General features: G+C 31.5%; 1 protein-coding gene across 1 annotated transcript; it reads right to left on the bottom strand.

Annotated features, from left to right (window-relative positions):
• Positions 1-938: 938 nt before the first annotated feature.
• LOC127711226 (multiple epidermal growth factor-like domains protein 10) lies at positions 939-11288 on the bottom strand. Its single transcript, XM_052217218.1, has 6 exons — positions 11096-11288; positions 7709-7785; positions 5980-6144; positions 3961-4089; positions 3328-3417; positions 939-2334 (listed from the first exon to the last, which is right to left on the bottom strand). Exons 1-6 carry the CDS (start codon positions 11191-11193, stop codon positions 1973-1975), a joined length of 921 nt encoding a protein of 306 aa, XP_052073178.1. The 5' UTR covers positions 11194-11288; the 3' UTR covers positions 939-1972.
• Between the last annotated feature and the right edge of the window lie 8464 nt (positions 11289-19752).

The following is a 19752-nucleotide window of genomic DNA, read 5'->3' as shown; positions in this document are numbered from 1 at the left end:
TGAATTTCAATTTACAGAAAATGATATTCGACAAAAAAAAAAATGGAACGTATTTCCTTTTTTCTTATAAACAATTGTATGTCAATGGCTGAATTCCGCTTGTATTCAGGAAGGTTGGAAACAAAACAGCACATGTTTGATTTAATATTTTTTTTTCGCGTTAGAAGGTCTTTAAGCTACAAAATTTAAATGCTGGTTTTCGAAATTTGTTTTGATACATTGTGTTCTTCCTATATATTAATATTGTACAAACATGACTGTATAAAGTCTGTTTGACATCATATGACGCATAGACAAACAACAAATTAAGTCCATTCAAACAAAAAGCACTGAGTACAAACAATCGACTTAAATAAAAAGATCAAAAATATACAATTACGTAGGACCTCTTTCCAGGGGGACAATGTGAACCCCCATAATTTCAACTGCTTGGAAAGAAAATTTGTATATTTCTAGCACAAAATAAGCATGAAATATGAATACCATTGTATGTTAACCTAAAGTGCATAGTAGATGTGTGTTAAACGTCAATGATGAAAGTTTAGTTATTTATTTTCTGATAATGAGTTGATCTGGTTATTTTTTATTAATGTGATTTTCAAGACGTTTGGCAGATTACCGGTTCATTTATTAGTGTTTTGTCTTTGCTGTTGAAAAGGCATGTCCAGAAATAATGCCATTGCTTTTTGTTTTCGTTTTTATCAAATTTTATTCGTTCTGTCAATTTTCTCTTTGTAGTCTTTTCATATTTTCAAACGATTAATTACGTAAATATCATCATCTACCTTTTGAGTGAAGTCAACTAAATATACTTTAAATCCATAAAAAATCCGACGATCCAACGTATTTACATCAATTTAAACTTAATAAACTAAGTTGTTTGCCTACTTCCATAACAGTAATGTAGAAAAGATAAAGCAAAAAAGCAACTACATATCTTGTGATAAATAAACGTGTATTAGCTTTATTATGATTATTCTCAGTAATATTTTATAGAACCAATTATTCAGTGTTATATTTAATAGTTCTTATTCAGTTGAGTATCATATTTTAACACGAGCTATCTTTTGTGTTTAGTTGGATACAATTACTTAAACTATCTAGTGCAGTCACGAAAAGTAAATTTTTTTTCGGAAAACATAAATCGGTATATATCGAAGATGGTGTATGATGGATAAAAAAGTACTATAATTACATAAAAGGATTTGAAGAATTCCTAGTTTTAAATCACAGCTCAGATAAACAATTTAGCTATTTTTTCAAGAACTAAAATTAGAAGATAAACGGATTTAAGCTATTTATTCAAAGAACTTAATGAATTCCCTGTTGGAGTTAAAATATGATAGAAAACATTTACTGAACATGCATGGGACAGTTATCAGGATTGAATGTTTCAAGTGAAAATACTCAGTTCATAACCAGAGAGATACAATAACAGAACCAAATATAATATTTGATTGTCCAGAGCGTTAAAAATTATAGTTCTTTCATAACAAAGGAAATGTTCCATCTAGTAGGTACTTTGTCTATTTTATGATTGACTATACAGTTTTGGGTATGATATAGTTTTGATTAAAGGCCGATCGTCGACCTATTTTTGTAACATTCATGTCCTGTAATCCATGGTTGATACTTGCCGCATTTTTAAACATACCCATCTTCTTATTATTAGAATCATACAAACTATGGATTTATGAGTTTTAACATCGGCAACATGAACGGAATCAGTGAAACAAGTATTTGCTATCGTCAATCATTCCTACTGTAAAGCAATATAAAGAGTTTAATTTCATCAAGATTGAATAATAACACACTGAAATGGAATATAACTATAAGGCGACAATACTACAGAAATATCATCTTTTAAAAAAACATTTGGCCTTGTCCGATTCTATTTATCCATATATCTTAAATTTCCATGATTGAACTGTTGTCATCGATATTTTATGAATTTCGACATAAGTTTGTACAATCATATTGGCATTAATACCGACTGGGTTTTGGAAAGATTGATATCTTCTATTTCACAATACAAGTCTTCTTCTTCAAATGGATGTTGCAAGGCTGATACTGTTGTTTCTATTTTAAACGATTCGGTCTGAGCGTTTTCTCTGTGGGTTGATGATCTTCGTTGTGCCTTCCGGCGTGTAATCTTTGGTTTTGTAGCATTCTTTTTTGGTTTCTGTACTTTACGACATAGTGCTTCTTTAGCTTTCAAGGTCATCGTTACAACACAGACCAAACCAATAACAGCAGCAGCCATCATTATGTAAATCATAACTGTACCATTTGATTCATTAACGTCTCCATCTGAATTCGGATCTTCTTTCTCGCCTGAAACATCAACAAGATCAAAATCAACAACTTGATTAAATGTAAACACGTATACCTTTTAAAATGAATAAAATGTGTATGATTGATATTATCCAGGTGTTTTTCATAGATTTGTATCAATCAGCATGTTTCTTTAATGGGTAAGTATGATGTAACTATATCTGATACGTGGAGTGGTAAATCTGTATACTTTCATTGGCCCCTAATACATTTATAATCCAAATGCTTTATTTCAATATCACTGGTTCTCCACAAGTGTCCATGATCAAACCTAGTATGATTTTGTAGAACCGTGGTGGTCTTTATTCTCAAATTGTATTCCATAAGTTTTAGTTCACCTATATATTTTAGCTTAATCTGGTTAATGATTTGTCTTTTTCTCTTGTTTTTGGAAAAAGTACCACAAGTTGATCTCTGTTATGAGTATCCTGACAATGGTGATTTTTTTTTAAATAATTTGGATTTGATTGCAAACTACACCAAATGTCTTTGTTGTGATATTTTGTTTACTTTTTAGACATTCCAACAATCTAGGTACCAAAGAGTATATATGTGAAGAACAACAAGACAATATAAGTTTCACTCAAAAAAACAAACTTCTTCATATCTGATACTTTAAACTAACTTAATATGTCGCGAGTGATTTATTGTTGCGAGTTTTGCGACTAGAAAAATAACGTTAATATGCAATGTCGCGCCCATGTCAAACGTTGGTCTTCTCTGAATCAATACACGAACAAAGATAAAAATAAAAAAGCTTAAAATCTTTGGAACAAAATATCCGCGGAAATAAGTGGGTTTACAAATTCTTTCCCTGTTGTCAGTCTTTGTCTCCTTTTTTTCGTTAATGTCATATTCTATGTTTTACCCCATATATATTTATACGACTTTAAAACTTTCCAGTTGAGGAAATAGCAAAAACAGTGAATGTGAATATATATCGGAACCTTGTTGTATAATCTTGTCTTCTACTAGAATCAGATTTGCACTTACTGCACTTTCCGTTTATGACATCGCATGTTACGTCATTTGAACAGTCACAAGTTCCATTGCAATCCTTTCCAAATTTTCCAAATGGGCATTCTACAAGAAATTCTGATATCATATAATGAATATCTTTCAACACGGTTAATGCAGTATTTTGTTTATCAAATCCTTGCATATTTATCTCGTGTGCAGACTATTTTGTTTTTATTTTTCCTCTTTGAGTAAATCTATTCTTTCTATTAAACTAAAAGTTATAATTATATTTAGATGTGACTTTAATTCGTTTTTTAAATAACATTTTTATATGTCATTAACGATGTTTCCCTTGATTTCATTTTATTATTATTTGTTACATTCTGCAGTTAAATCGTTAAACGTGGCTATAACGTGTTATCAGAAAAAGTTAGTATCGACCTCAGTCGATACAACTAATAAGTTTTGGAGTCAGAGGATATTGACTGTTGATTTTTGTTTTTGTGTATAGGTAATATATACATTTATTCCTAGTCTAGATATAACACTTGTACTTGTATAAAGATATTGTAAATGTTGCTTGACTTAATTTCCGAATGCAAGAAATAAAGCTATTAAACGAATATTTTGGAACAAAGAAGTACATTTGTCCATTATTTTATTTACCCTTTGTGCAGTGATCTCCAAACCATCCTGCAGGACACAAGCAAACCCCAGTTACCGGATCACACTTAGCGTCTTGTGCACAGAAACATTCCTCATAACAGTTCACGCCGTATCTTCCAGTTGGACAAACTTCAAATAAAATAATCACACTGTTAATAAATATAAATTATGAAAACATTATTAAGGAATATATATATAAGGTGATGTATATCCTCGTATTCAAAGTAGATCAAATGCCATAATAGAAACATACAGACTTGAACCGAACATTTAGCTCTCATTAATAAGTTTATATAAAGTATAAGATATGTATTAAAAGGTATGGTAAATTGGACAATGAGACAACATTCACTTGACACGTACACATGCAAAGAAGTCTAGAATATGAACCAAAAGAAATAAAAATTCAGAAAATATCGTGCAGTCCAGAAAACTTGTGAATAAATGCGATCAAGAATTGCAAAGGTCTGCTATCAATACAAAAGGGCATATTAACAGCAAAGGCATAATTTACGAAAAGTGGTTATGAAAATGAATTACAAGAACAAACAAATGATAGTTATCAAAGGTACTAGGATTATAATTTAATACGCCAGACGCGCGTTTCGTCTACATAAGACTCATTAGTGACGCTCAGATCAAAATAGTTATAAAGCCAAACAAGTACAAAGTTGAAGAGCATTGAGGACCAAAAATTCCAAAAAGTTGTGCCAAATACGGATAAGGTAATCTCTTCCTGGGATACGAAAATCCTTAGTTTTTCGAAATATTCAAAGTTTTGTAACAGGAAATTTATAAAAATGACCATATAATTGATATTCATGTTAACATAGAAGTGCTGACTACTGGGCTGGTGATACCCTCGCGGACGAAACGTCCACCAGCAGTGGCATCGACCCAGTGGTGTAAATAGTTATCAAAGGTACCAGGATTATAATTTAATACGCCAGACGCGCGTTTCGTCTACATAAGACTCATCAGTGACGATCAGATCAAAATAGTTATAAAGCCAAACAAGTACAAAGTTGAAGAGCATTGAGGACCCAAAATTAAAAAAAGTTCAAAGTTTTGTAACAGGAAATTTATAAAAATTACCATATAATTGATATTCATGTCAACACCGAAGTGCTGACTACTGGGTTGGTGATACCCTGGGGGACGAAGTGTACATTTAAAAAAAAAAATAAGGAAACAAAAAGCTAGAATCAATTTATATGACTTGTACAATGAGCGTCATGTATTTATGTCATTACTTCTCGTCATAAGTAGCAATTTAACATTATAACCGCATCGTATTTAAAATGCTTGTTCTATGTATGAAGTATTCAGTTTTGTGTTGAGCAAAACATTATTGGACACGCTGTCTAATGGCATCTGATGGCGTCTTTTCTCTCGTTATGACATTATTCTTTTGAATTTAAAAGTCTTATAATGTATGTCATGAAGTACAACACAAGTAGTGCAGGTTTAGAACAATTTATTTTTGTCTATTTAGAAAAATGTCCTTGTCGTTTTACAACAATGTAAACATATGTCCTAAGGGGTGCCTGCCGACAATTGACATATATGACCTTAGTGCGGTAAATGGTCAACCTTTGAACAGCAACGTTTTTAAAATAGGCGTAGAGACATGTGCAGTTTTTATCCTTACATTGACGTCCTATCTATCGTTATGACGTTTTAGTGCTATTCATTTGAGTTCAATGATCCATATTTATCTAATATTAAATGGAATTCAAGTAGTTCAATTTTGTAGTTGCTTTGAAAAGTTTCTTCACTATTTTTCTACAGGAGACATATATGCGCCTGTCGCCGTCTGCCAACAAGTGACATATACGTAGCAAGCGTGGCAAAAGGATTAAGTATACATTCGGCATATCCAACAGCATCATATTTTGGATGAGCGTACATTTATAAAATACATATCATATGATGGAATTTGTTGGATAAAACTAAACATTTTTATTTTGTTCAGTGTGACTACTAAATATAAACCGTTGGTTTAAAAAATTTGCCTACCATCTTTGCAGAACTTTCCCGTAAATCCTTCATAACAGACACAGCCATGAATTGGATCACATTTCTTGTTACCTGTACAGCTGCACACATGTTTGCACTGCACCCCGTAGTAATTATTCAAACATGTCAGTGAGCAATCCTGACCAAATTTTCCAGGCGGACATGCTGCAGAAATACATTTGTAAACATTAAAACCATCTTGTACTCTGATAAATAAAAACAAAAACAATCTTTAAAAGTGAACATGTTTAAAACCAAAGACCAAACGAAAACGCAAAAAACCATAAAAGCATAAAATCATAAACAATATTAATGATTTTCTTCATTAGTTTAGTATTTTATATTAGTCGATATTGAAAAACTGGCGAATAATATATAATCGAAAATGTCCAAAAAGTGTCCATGATTTTAAAAGATTTTACAAGTAGTATTATTTTGTCGTTTGCACTTTTAATATAAGACTAAATGAAGAACATGAAGAATTTTAGTTTAATTTTACTTAACCAAAATAAAATCTATTTCGAAATCTCATTAAATATTCATTTTCGAAGTCAACGAAAAAATTCATAAAATAACGTTTTGCTATCATAAACAATATCTTTTTGCTTGAACAATCGAATGATTACAGTTGATCTGTATAGATGAAGACAATGATCCTTTATCGATTCTAATATAAATGTATTCCCGACTGATTAAGCCTTCGGGTGATCTAGAATTTGAGATATCGTATAGTCATCCATCGATTGTGGAAGACTTGGTTTTAACTTTTAGATATGTTTTGGTTGGTTGTCTCATTGACATATATAAAACATTTACACTCTCACTACAAATCAGTTTTAAAAAGTCTGAAATGAGCTGTATTTGTACTTGATTGTGCTGATTTTACTCGACCATTCTGAATGAGTATGAAATGTGCTTGATATTGCTCGACACCAATCTAAACCATACTTAGCTGTACTGATTTGTACTCGACCAGGCTGAAACAGTCCTAACCCATTGTTGACCTGTACTTGACCAGTTGTCGACCTGTTTTCAATGGTTTAACAATACTTGATCAAAGGACTTTAAGGTCTGAACCATACTCGACTAAAGTCTGAACCATACTCGACCTTCGTCTGAACCTTACTCGACCAATAAACATCTACTTATCAATCTTTAATGTATAACAATTTCTTTTTTCAACGATAAACCACTTATTTTTACATTGTGTTATTACATAATTATGTGTGATTTTTTTTTTATCGGAAACATCACTTTCTTAAAAGTACCGCTTGGTCAATTTCTAGCCGAGGGAATCAAATCTGGTAAAAAGTAGACTCTAAATAGAAGATATAAAATACATAGATTAGGAAGAGGTAGAGGATTGTTTAGACTTGTATTAATTTGTCGAGAATGGTTCATACTTAGTCATGTATGGTTCAGACTTGGTCGAGTATTGTTCGGACTTGAGTAAAGTATGATTCAAATTCTTTCTAATGGTTAAAAATGGTCAAGTACAGATCGAGTTCAAGATCAGACTTTTGAGCATGGTTTAGACTACAGTCGAGTAACATCAAGTACAATCTAGACCAATTAAGAATGTTCGAGTAAAATTCAATTCAGTACAGTCGAGAACAGAAACTGCCCATTTCAGATTTTTACTGGTTTGTAGTATATGTTCATACGATTAAAAAAAAAAACACACAAGCAATGAACAATATAATTTATGTATGCAACAAGGCAATATTACCTTCACATTGTCTATTCTGGTAAATATAGTCAGGACAACACTCTATATCTAGTTCCTTTTGGGTTACAGACGGATTACTAAAAGAAACACAAAAATCTGCTTAAAAATAAATATCTCAGTGCACATAAGTCAATGATTGTATTTGGCATAACCTTTCGAATTTTTTGGTCCTCAATGCCCGTCAATTTCGATCTTTGTTTTGTCCTTTTTAATTTTTTTTATGTCTTTTGTAGACGAAACGCGCGCCTGGGGTTCAAATTTTTAATCCTGGTATCTATGATGAGCTTATTTGCAGCGCAAGAATGATGGTTTATTACCAACAAAAATGATACTACCAAAGTTTATGTAACAAAAAAAAAAAATAATAAATTGAACTTGAGATGATATTTTATTTGCATTAGCAAAACTACATGTTTGTACTTAAAATAGTCATCAACTGGAATGGAATTTTGCAATCAATCTATTTTGTCTTTACTTGCAGATGTTTTGTCTTAATCTCGATTTACACGACATGTTTGTAAAGCTTAACGTATATATGCTGCTGCTAGATACATTATCGGTAAAGAGAAATTATTAAGGGTACCTAAACTGCAGCATTAGAAAAACAGATATGCCAAGCCGACCATATAATGAACGAATGTCGAAGTATTAACGTGTTACTTAAAAATTATGCACTTATGAAAGACAGAGAAACAGACAGACAGACAGACAGACGGCTGCATATAATGAAAAGCAAAATGGTACACTGTTTATACGGAAAAATAAAGAGAAAGAGGAAACAGTTTTAACATTCCTTTTGAGTTCAAGTATGCTTGAAGAAATGAAAAAAAAAAAAAAAAGACAAACAAACGCAAAAAAATTTAAAAACGTTTAGCCATATGCATGAACAAGCACGCTATCTTTACGACGAAAGAGGAAAAAGGACATACAATTTGCACTCAGGACCAAATACCTAGTAAGTGTTTTTCTTTTAATATTGCGATTCTTTTCATATAAGAATTTATCAAAAAGTAAAATAACAAAAACACCGAACTCCTAGGAAATTTAAATCGGAAAGTCCCTTATCAAATGGCAATATCAAGAACTCAAACACATCAAACGAATGGAAAACAACTGTCATATTCTTGACTTGGTACAGACATTTTCTTATGTAGAAAATGGTGGATTAAACCTGGTTTTATAGCTAGCTAAACCTCTCACTTATATGACAGTCGCATAAAATTCCATTATATTGATAACAATGTGTGATCAAACCAAACAGACGTAATAGGTAAAAATGTCAAAAATAGGGGTACAGCAGTCAACATTGTGTTATAATCTTAATCACTATAAAAACAAACAAATATGTCAACAAAGAAAAACAAAATGGCATATAGACAAAGCACGTAAGCAAAAATGAAAAACAAGAATACAAAATATGACCACATCACAACAACACAATGGCGGGATGCATAAGTACCGAGCCACGCCATAAGGATATTACCAAAAATGGACTAAACAGTAAAGGTTAATAATTTACAAAGACAAATAAAAGAACACTATAACACGTAATTAAGATGATAAACAACGGCATTACCTAGAATCTATACTTCAAGACCATCATATATTATTTGTGAAATTGATACGGAATATTTATCGACAAGGTTTTGGTATCTTCAGATGAACTTTTTTAGAGAAAGGACGAAACGTTCTTTGACATAACTCTAGTTCATCAAACTTCTGATCAGACCCTGGTGACATTTTATAAAGCCTGAGTAGCAGCTGCAAGCTCTTGAATACCGAATGAGTTGAAAAATGTATATCCCATATGCACGTGAAGTTGGTATATGGCTACTAAGGTCGGGTAAATTGATAATTCGAGGTATAAGTATCAACATGAGGATATATAAATGGAACCCAATCAGAAAAGTTTGGATTGTTAATGGAAATAACATCATCAATATATCTGAGTGTGAATTTAAATAATCTGGCTTCTTTGATCTTCCTGTTTTTGACAAGTTTTTGGCAAGTATCTGAAGGAACTCCGACTCATATGAAAATAAGAAGAGGTCGGCAAGGTGAGTTGCACAGTTCGTTTCCATAGGAATGCCGACAATTGGTTGAAAAAGTCTACCTCCAAATTCAACAAATATGTTGTCAATAAGAAACTCCAGCATACTGATCACTTGTTCCTCTGTGTAGCATGTTTTACCTTTTTGTTTACTATTCACAAAATATGCCGTATGGTATCCCAAAGTAATAAATTTATAGCGTATGCTACCATTTTTTTATTGAAAAGCATTGTGGATTATTTCTTTTAGACGATTTCATATTGGGAATGGTGGTATACAAGGTTGAAAAATCAAAAGTTTTGATTGAATTAATTTCAGAGAAAGATCGAGATTTAAAATTATCCAGAAGTTCTTTAGAGTTTTTAGAATCCACATATGGTTAATACCATTACGCGAGTAAACAGTTTCACAGTATTTCTGAAGACCAAATTCCACTGCGGACAGAATTTTTTGTTAATCTAATGGACAATTCCTTTTTAGAACATGCAAATGAGTCGACAATGTACCGTTGTTTGTATGGAATTTTGTGAAGCTTAGGTATCCAATACAAACAAGGTGTCCTCATATTTGCTGTTCAATGTAATGTTCATTGAAGCCATGAAGCACTTATGATTTGCCAAAATCTCATTCTTGTCAAATGATATGTTTTTGTATGTGAGATTACCTGAGTGCTCATTTATTCCTAATTCTTTTACAAGACACTCGTAGTAGTACGAATTACATACAAAGACAATACTATTTGAAGCTTTGTCCGCAGGAACAACAACATATTTATCGTGAAGAGATGATAGACATTTCACAGCTTCTTTGTCTTTGAAAACGGACTTTGGTCGATCATTTACACAGTTTCTCAACTTATAAATTCGACGTTTTATCAGAGACCTAATTGTTTTGACCCATTCTGACAAAGTGTCTAGTTCAACTTCTTCTCGTTAAGCCCATGCTCTGGCGTAGTCCTCAATGGAATCCATAATTATTTTAAAGTTATGGTTCCATGTGTTGGGGTTCTCTGAACTTACATGTAGTACCATGATATATCACCTTTCGAAGATGTTCATGTTGAATTATGTTTAGATCCCCAGTAATAACATGGCTAACATGTTTGTCATAAAGCATTGTCAGTTGCAAAATTCTACCTTCTGGGTTGATGTATCGCCTGAGGTTTAGTAAAATGAGGTGTACAATTCCGAAATATGTGTTTAAATGATCTTAACAAGGAACACTACGAGGCAAAAGTTAGGCAAACCAAAGGAGGTTAGAAGCATAGAATATTTGATTTAGATTTAATGTTTTAATCAATATCTTTTACTTCACGCGAATAATATGACAAACATACCTCATCTTAACTGGCTTTGGACAAACATGTGGATCCCCAGTCTTCAGTGTTATGACTATATCAATATAAGCAAACACAAAAAACAAATCAATGTACATAATGACCCTCGAAACTTTCTACATTATCGTTGTTTTGAAGATGCTTTCTGGTTGTCAGATCTGTCGACACTCTTACATACTTGTACCGATCTATGTTGTTATACTACGAATTGTGTCAAACATTATTTCCTCATTGTCCTATGACATTGTTTAAATAATGTATCCGGTCATTGAAATGATTATTATTGTTATTTTTTTTTTTTTCATTATTTAAGTACTATATACAGCTAGTGTGTTCCGGACTAGGACTGTATTTAATTTCAAATGGTTATTGTTATGACGAAACAATCTCCTTTACAGGATAATGAACTCTAGGTAAAATAAAACACTTATATATTTCATACGTCCTAACGGCTTGTTTTTAACTTACCTTTACCTGGAACGCTTAAGCCCACATTATTGATAGCAAAAGATGTACAAGTACCTGAAGACGTGAAGAGCTTGATGGTCAAGTGAAACCTTAGCAGAATAACCAAAATTCATATAAGTTCAGTTGGTTAGTTTGATGAATAATTCTTATAAAGAATGAACAGACACCACCAAAAAAAAACTTGTTTTTCTCATATCTCCTGTGATAACTTTGTCTATTCTTTTCCAGTATATAAAAAATATGCTGAAAAAACTTCATTGTAACTCATTTTGACGCAACGGTTATCTATGCAGTGATGTCTCTTCTGTAAGACTTTTTTTTTTATTATCCTATTAACATTCAAAACTAATTGTCCTGAGCGAACCCAATGAAGTAAATTTACGAATACATCATTTACGCACGTATTCATACAATAGAGTTTAACACTCAAGGTTGGTTTAGCAATGAAAAAGTGACATAATTCACTCATTTGCTTGTTCCTCGTGCACAAAACAATATTTTTACACGGATGATATACATTTTGACATGTATTCATAGAGTGCACCTATGCAAATCATTAAAACAAAATTGTTTTATCATAAACATATAAACTTTATCGAGTTGAAAATCCACAGTTTTATTTAAAATCTTCATTAAGAGGCAATAAAAAATATAAGAAGAGTATGATTTGGTATGTTGGTGTAATCCATTCAATTGTAATATAAATGTTATCAGTTGATTTAACTAATAACATAAAAGATGTTTAAATGAATAGAATCAAGATACCCCCTTCACACCTTGCTGTTACTCATACCACAAATTTTACTTAGACAACTAGTTTCTTTACATTTCACATTGAGAAACCATTTCACTCAAAACAAATGAAGTTTTCGTTAGTGAAGGTCATGTTGATCATTAAATATCTGTTAACATTAATTTTACAATAAATAGTTTAGTTCGGTTTAAATTGTATGCAATTTTTATCTGGTGGTAAACTCAGTAACTTATTTAGATAAAACAATTATTTTTCCTGATCCTAATGTTCTACTGTCGGATTTGTATCTAAAGAATGCATAATAAACAATATCGTTCAAATAATCAGATCAATATTTCAAAGTCTATATTCGAATAGAATTGCGAGCTGACCTGCCGACGGTTTAAGGTTCTCTCCTGGTATTCCGACTTCCTCCGTCAATATCAACTGGCCATCAGATTATAGCAAAGAGCGCCGAAAATGCCGTGAAACACCAATAGCTAATCAATCAATCAAATAATGCCCTTCATACTCTGCAGGTTTTAGTGTGTTAACGATTAAATAGTTTGGATTGTCTGGAAATATTAAATCTGTCCAAATTGACGTATTTACAAATCGAACATATTAACGTAAACATCAAAAACTGTTGAAAAGTATTGCTTATTTGGTAGCAATTTTGAGACAATTAGTTATCAAATCATAATTTTTTATTGATGTTTAAAAATACTTGTTACCGTCAATTGCTAACGTTTCTTGATTTTTTGGGGGAATGTTTTGTTTCATAATGTTTGTGCAAGAATTGTCATATTTATTTACACATACCCCAGACCAAATTTTGCACACACAAATGTTTGAACAATTGAGAAAGAAATGGTAGTAATAGAATCCCCGATGACATACTAAAATGTCAATATACATGGTGTACGCATAAATAACAATTATACTGCTTAAATCGGTGATGGAAAGGACGGTCATTGTGTAAATATGCATAATACATTGTAACACGCAGTAAAGGAGATTTATTTTGCCATTTACTGCAATTTCTGGAAAATGTCTGTTTCAAAACTATTTTTCTCTTTTGCATTTACTATCTTAATATTAAAATGCTACAATTTCGATTTAAAAATTTAGTTTTTCTATGTTTATTTCATTGTTTTGTATTGTTCATTTGGTATGTTAAAGGGGTACATGCCTCACAAAGGTCTTCCTATCATTTGTTACATTAAATTTGAAAAAAAATAATTACAATAACTTAAATAAATACTTTCAATGAAAACATTAAGCTTATACCGAATGAATATATGATACAGTTCGTTTAGTGCTCAGTAACTTTAGTTGTCGTTTTTCTTCGACTTATGGATTTCGATTGCTCTATTCGTCTCCCTATTCCGTGTTTGGAAGTTTATTATAATTATGATGTCATAAACATGTCATAATGGGTAAGTGTCAATATGTACATTGTCAACATTTTTTGTGATAGAATTAAATATGCACAACATCCTACGTGTAAGCATCTCTTACAGCACAAAATTTGTGAGAAAAAACTAAACTTAGCAAGTACCACTAAAAAGTCAACAGATTCTGAAATAACCAAGTTTTGTTTGCATTTGAATCAATTTTGTCTTAACACTGTGAACAGTATGTTTAATTTTTACCCAGTTGCTACATATTCTTAAGATTTTGGATTCTTCTTAACAAATGTTAAACATACTACGTTCTTATCAACATATCCGTAACGTTCTGATTTTGTATCCATATATTGTGAACATTCCGAAGTTTTCTTAACACACTCTCTACATTCTAATTTTTTCTAGATATGATTTAACTGTTTGATAAATCTATGTTCAATTAATTATTTATGCATGTAAAACCAATTTCTTGGTAGAGGGGTCTAAATACAGCACAAACAACATCTTCCAAAAGACACTAAGATGTCTTTTATGTTGTTGTCGCGTTTGAATGCTACGATAGACGGATCGGGGAATATTTTCTTTAGTCTGTTAGATTGATGGAGCATTTAATTTTTTTTTCTTAGAATTGAATGTATATTTGGAAGCGCTTTGGAATACGTTATTACCAAAGGTACTCTGTTGTTTTCTTTTTTTGGTTTGTACTGTAATAGATCATCTCGATTTAAAATGTCGACTTTTTTTAATTGATCTTCAGTTAATAAAATTGAGAATGGAATTTTTATATCCCTATTCTTTCAGGTGCGTTTTTATTTCTTCTCTTCTTATTTGGTAAGTTTCTTCTGTTGAACAAATTCTTTTTACTCGAGTCCAGAAGGTATGGTATTTTTGACAGAATTTGGATGGCTTGACGAAACATGTAGGTACTGGTGTTTATCTGTTGATTTTGTATAAAGATCTGTTTAGTTCTCCGTTTCCTATATATTTTTACAAATACATCAAGAAATTCATTTTTTTCAGTTGAGTAACACATTTCTGTTTGAATTCGCGGATGTATACTATTGGACAGTTCGTGAAATTTTTTTTTAATTCATCTAAACCGTGTTCCCATATTCCCCATATGTCATCAACATATCTCCAATATGAATATGGCTGTAAATTACTGTTTTGAAATAAATTTTCCTCCCATTGTCCGAGGTAGGTACAAGCATAATTCATGCCCAGATGGGAACCGATAGCTGTTCCTTCGGTTTGTAGAAAGTGATATATATATATCTAAAAGGGATAAAACATTTACGAAATGATTTAAATTGTTCTTCCGATCAGGGTTAAACTATAAAGAAATACCTCCTGCTTGGGGCACACTCATTAAAAAGAGCACACCTGGTCAGAGAGTAATAAATTTTACACTACATCCTGTAAAACTTAAATCACAAGGCCTTTTGAATTCACTAGAAAGATAATACACGAGTTCAAAGAAAAAAATCATTTTATTTTTACCTGTAAAACACATGCCATGTCTTTTATTTTAACATAATTTAATTAATCAACCTTAATTTTTACTAAAGCTTTGGAACACAATTTCTTTTTTAAAATGTTTTCAAGGATTGCTTTGGAAGTTCTATAATATTAAATTCTTGGTACTACAAAACAAGGGTGTCATTTTTTAAATATATTGAGTTGCTTTATATACAAAAAAATGTTAACTGCGATATTAAATAAACTCGACTGACACCATAAATTTAGAATGCAGGACAAAAAGTCACGTACAAAAAGTCATAGGACAAAAGGTCACAATTCCGTTCGAGATTAATTTTCTTCAAATAAGAAAACGCTTATTTCTAGAAACATTTTTGTATTTTTCTTGAACTTGTATATATAAAGCAATTTTATAAACAAAAATGTATTCTGAAAAAAATCAATTATGATCAAATATTTGTTAAAAAAAAAATTTGGCAAAGTTGCCTGGTACTTAAATGGCTTCACGGTGCCAAGAAATATATCCTTTTCTGTTTTTTTTTAATTTTTTTTAAGACTTGGAATACATTTATTGAAATCACCTGAATATAATTTACCTTGTATAACCCACGGAATTATACACAAGGGGCTCTGAGTTTACAATGTTCCATCGTCCAGGGATAAACTGTGGACTATATAAAAAAAAAAAAATTTTTCTATGTTTAGCACATAAGTTACATTCTTATTCATTACATAAAGAAATATATCCTAAGCATGATTTAAATTTGATAAATCTTCATTTATCAACGTTTATGAAAAATTTCCTTAACTGTAACATGAATAAATGTAATACAAAGTTATAATTTCAAGATTTTCTGTTATATATTCAAACAATTATAAACAAATTATTTGTGACTTTTTGTCCTGTAACTTTTTGTCATATCAAATGTATGACTTTCTGTCCGTTTACCTAATTTTTTACCAGGCTTAAGTTAGTGTTGACAATTTTCTAGTAACCATAAAATATATCTGAAACATTCAAAAGGTTTTGAGAAGGTCGAGAACAAGTTAAGACTGTCAAGTATGGTTCAGACTACAGTCGAGTAATATCGAGTAAATTTCAGACCAATTCAGATTGGTCGAGTAAAACTCAGAACAGTCGAGTACAGATATAGGCCATTTCACACTTTTACTGGTTTGTAGTGTTATGTTTTGTGATATTTCTTTCCGTAATGAACATGTATGTTGAAAGTAAAGAAAACGGCAGAGAAGAAAATGAAATTAGTGCAATATAAAGACTTACATAGAATAAAATGATATTACATTCTTGAGGTAATTACAGATTACATGTAATTTTTGAGATTGGCATACCAATGTGTTCAAACATAACCTTTATCTTATATGGAGTTCTCAAATCATCAAGATTCTAATTAAGCTGCTTAGACAAACCGCCAAATCCCTGTTTAGTAAATAACACTTAAATGAACACTCATTGCCAAAGATCCTCACAGTATATAAGCATATGTATACGTGTTTGCAGTTAATGTTTTATACATATTAAGGATGTTCGCTCCTCTTGCTTTTGAATTGTTGCCAGATATTCGGAATCCTCTGACTTTATATATATGTAGTGCCATTAACAAATTTTCCCCGCTAACCCCTACTTTTCTTTTTATAATTTTATTACTTGTAGTTTAAAAAGCTATATTTGAAAATCCTATAAAATCCTTGTTATTTTTTCATAATTTTTGAAAGAAAACGGGTGTCGATGTTAAATGTATGAAGAGTCTAGAGAGAATTATTTCCCGCCTAATTTTCAATGGCTTATATCTCGAAAACAAGCACAGGGACCGTTCATTTTTTACTGTTTTTTTTTTTCTTTATTTTTATACCATCAATTTAAAACAGTCTTTTAAAAAGCATGTTATTTTGAAACATAGTAGCGTTAATCCATAAATAAGAAGGTGTTGTATGATTGCCAATGAGACAGCCCTCTTCCAAAGACCCAATTACATAGAGATAAACAACTATAGGTCATCGTACGGCCTTCAAAAATGAGAAAAACACACTAAGGCATCTAGAGATTAAAAAAACTTTATATATGCATTACCGTATACGTTTTTTAGTGTTTTCTTGCAGAAAAAACATATAACAGGATAATCAGACAAAAAACTCTTAAATATGCATTATTTGACGTATATACCACCAACAAAAAGAGTGATCAGAAGTCGTGGTCGGCAGTTAATTTACAGACTGATATAGATATGTATGGGCACACAGACTGTTATTATAAGTGGCATGTTTGTAATCCAAATTGAGGTCCTGAGTTGTACATGCACGGGAACATATAACGCGTTTAACTTACATTTGTAGTTGTGTGCGGTCTCAAACCTTTCACTTGTTGAATCATCGATATCATTAGATGTAGGAAATAATTAGAAAAAAAGAATTTAGAGTTTCGTTTTAAATTCTGTGAACATTTATATGTGATTAAGTAGTTAAGGCAATACCAGATAAATACTTACAAGGTGGTGGCCCTTTACAAAATATTGACCGCAGTAAATAGAGTTGTTGAAGTTATTTGTACGAAAGTAACAATAATGGTAGCGTGGCTTAAGAAAATCGAAAACTATTTTTTATATAAAGTCTTGCATTTAGTACGTTGATATGGTTAAGTTATCTTAAGTGATTGGAAGAGCAACAATCCGTCAAAATTGTAAAGTAACAGTACATGACAGATCGATGTAAAATATCAGTGAAATAGCCTTTAGTAGAGAGATAAGAGTGAATGACAAAATTTAAAAATTTTAATATTTGGAATTATTCTGCACTTTTGCATGATGCCTAGATTTCAAGTGATTCGAAATTAAGCTATGTTAGGTGAATTTTCTACAAATGGATATAGTTAGGAACTTGAGCTATATTTTGCACAAACAAATACCTTTAACTAATCGTTGGTATAGGTTTTTTTAAATATGAAATAACGCTTTGTTGTACTTTTTGTATTTATAATAAACCACAAAGAGTATAAAAAAATATCAAGTTCAATTAATGATTTAGCATTATATTGCATAATCTTTTGAATAAAGAGAGCCCAAGTCATTGCAGCGTCTTACGATTTATTAGATCACATAAAACATGCAAATGTACAGTTTTGAATAAAGCAAATCTTGCATATCCTGCGCTTGTGTACTTGACATTTCATGTAATTAAGAATTCTTGGGAATTCGAACTTGCAAAAGCCCAGATCATTCCTGAATAAAGGCAATAGAAGTATACCGCTGTTCAATAGTCATGAATCGATTAAGCGAAAACAAATCCGGGTCACAAACCAAAACCGAGGGAAACACATCAACTATAAGAGGAAAACAACGGAACAAGAGAATCACTGAACTGCAACAAAAACAAACACCAACATACATAGAAACGGACTATTTGATAACAACTGTCATATTCCTGACTTGAAACAGGACATTTTAAGAACAAATGGTGGGTAATATCTGGTTTAATGGTTAGCCAAACCTCCCGCTTATATTGCAATGTTAAAAATACCACTAAGATGACAACATTACGGTACAGGAATACAGTACAAATAAACGCAAGAACACTCGGGACAGAGAAACGATATCGTTTGTGTGTGAAATATTAAACGTACTTAAACTGCTTGATAACGGAATTGTATAGACAATTCTCTTGGAAACTGCAAAAATACCACAAAGGCAATTACAAAGAGGGAATCTTGAACATTCATAGGTCTGTTCTATGTATCTTTATAAATTCCACCTAAACATTAATAACTTGATCTTCCATCACTGTACCGGATAGCATCATTTTATGAGTGTCCTTTATAACAACGTTACATTGCTGGGTCTGTCAAGTTTTTTCACGAAACCTCTTTTCAACTTATCAACATAAGTTCATCATAAATCAAAGCCAGGCTCCCAAGTTACTGTGAAGTTACCTTCTATAGGGTAGGTAATAATCAGATGTGGAAAATAAAAAGCTCCAGTCAGTGTACCTACAATCTAAGTTGCCTCTTGCAACAATATTAAACATAATCTTCTCTCACGTTTACACCTGTATTCCTTATTCTAAACATTAAGGCAGATTGAGAGAACTAGTCCTTTTTGTTTCGTTTTAAAGAATGATCAACGTGGATACAAATATTTTGTTGAATGAAGAGATAATCGAAATTTTTTGAAAAAAAAACATGATTTTTATTTATCAACAACATAATTGTTACGTTTGGAGGGCGTGTTTTCAACAAACAATCGGTATCTATATGGGAACCAACTGTGTTCCCTTTCCTGTAAACATGCTCCTTTATTCATATGAGAAAGACATAATACAGGAGCTTTTCAAAAAGAATGAAAAGAATCTAGCACTTTATCGCATATTCCCGTTCAACTATATAGATGATGTCCTTTCGGTGTTTGGTGACTAGAAAGAACAAATCTTTTTCCATCGTTTTTTTAAATAACAGATACCGCAGATATAGTTTAGTTTGCCTCATATCTAGACTTTAATATACAAATTAACAACAAGGGTCGGTTGAGAACTTAATTTTACGACAGAAGAGATGTCTTCTG

The sequence above is a fragment of the Mytilus californianus genome, unplaced genomic scaffold (assembly GCF_021869535.1).
Source record: "Mytilus californianus isolate M0D057914Y unplaced genomic scaffold, xbMytCali1.0.p SCAF_8, whole genome shotgun sequence".
In the NCBI taxonomy this organism is placed as follows: Eukaryota; Metazoa; Mollusca; class Bivalvia; order Mytilida; family Mytilidae; genus Mytilus; species Mytilus californianus.
This window is presented reverse-complemented; position numbering and strand designations above follow the sequence as displayed.

Bases quoted from the DNA above. Each gene is read 5' to 3' on its own strand.
- LOC127711226 (XM_052217218.1), bottom strand. From the start codon at position 11,193: ATGTACATTGATTTGTTTTTTGTGTTTGCTTATATTGATATAGTCATA. The intron at 6,145-7,708 runs GTAATATTGCCT...GTATTTCTGCAG, and splicing joins CCAGAATAGACAATGTGAAG to CATGTCCGCCTGGAAAATTT. The intron at 3,418-3,960 runs GTAAATAAAATA...AATTTCTTGTAG, and splicing joins TGGAGATCACTGCACAAAGG to AATGCCCATTTGGAAAATTT.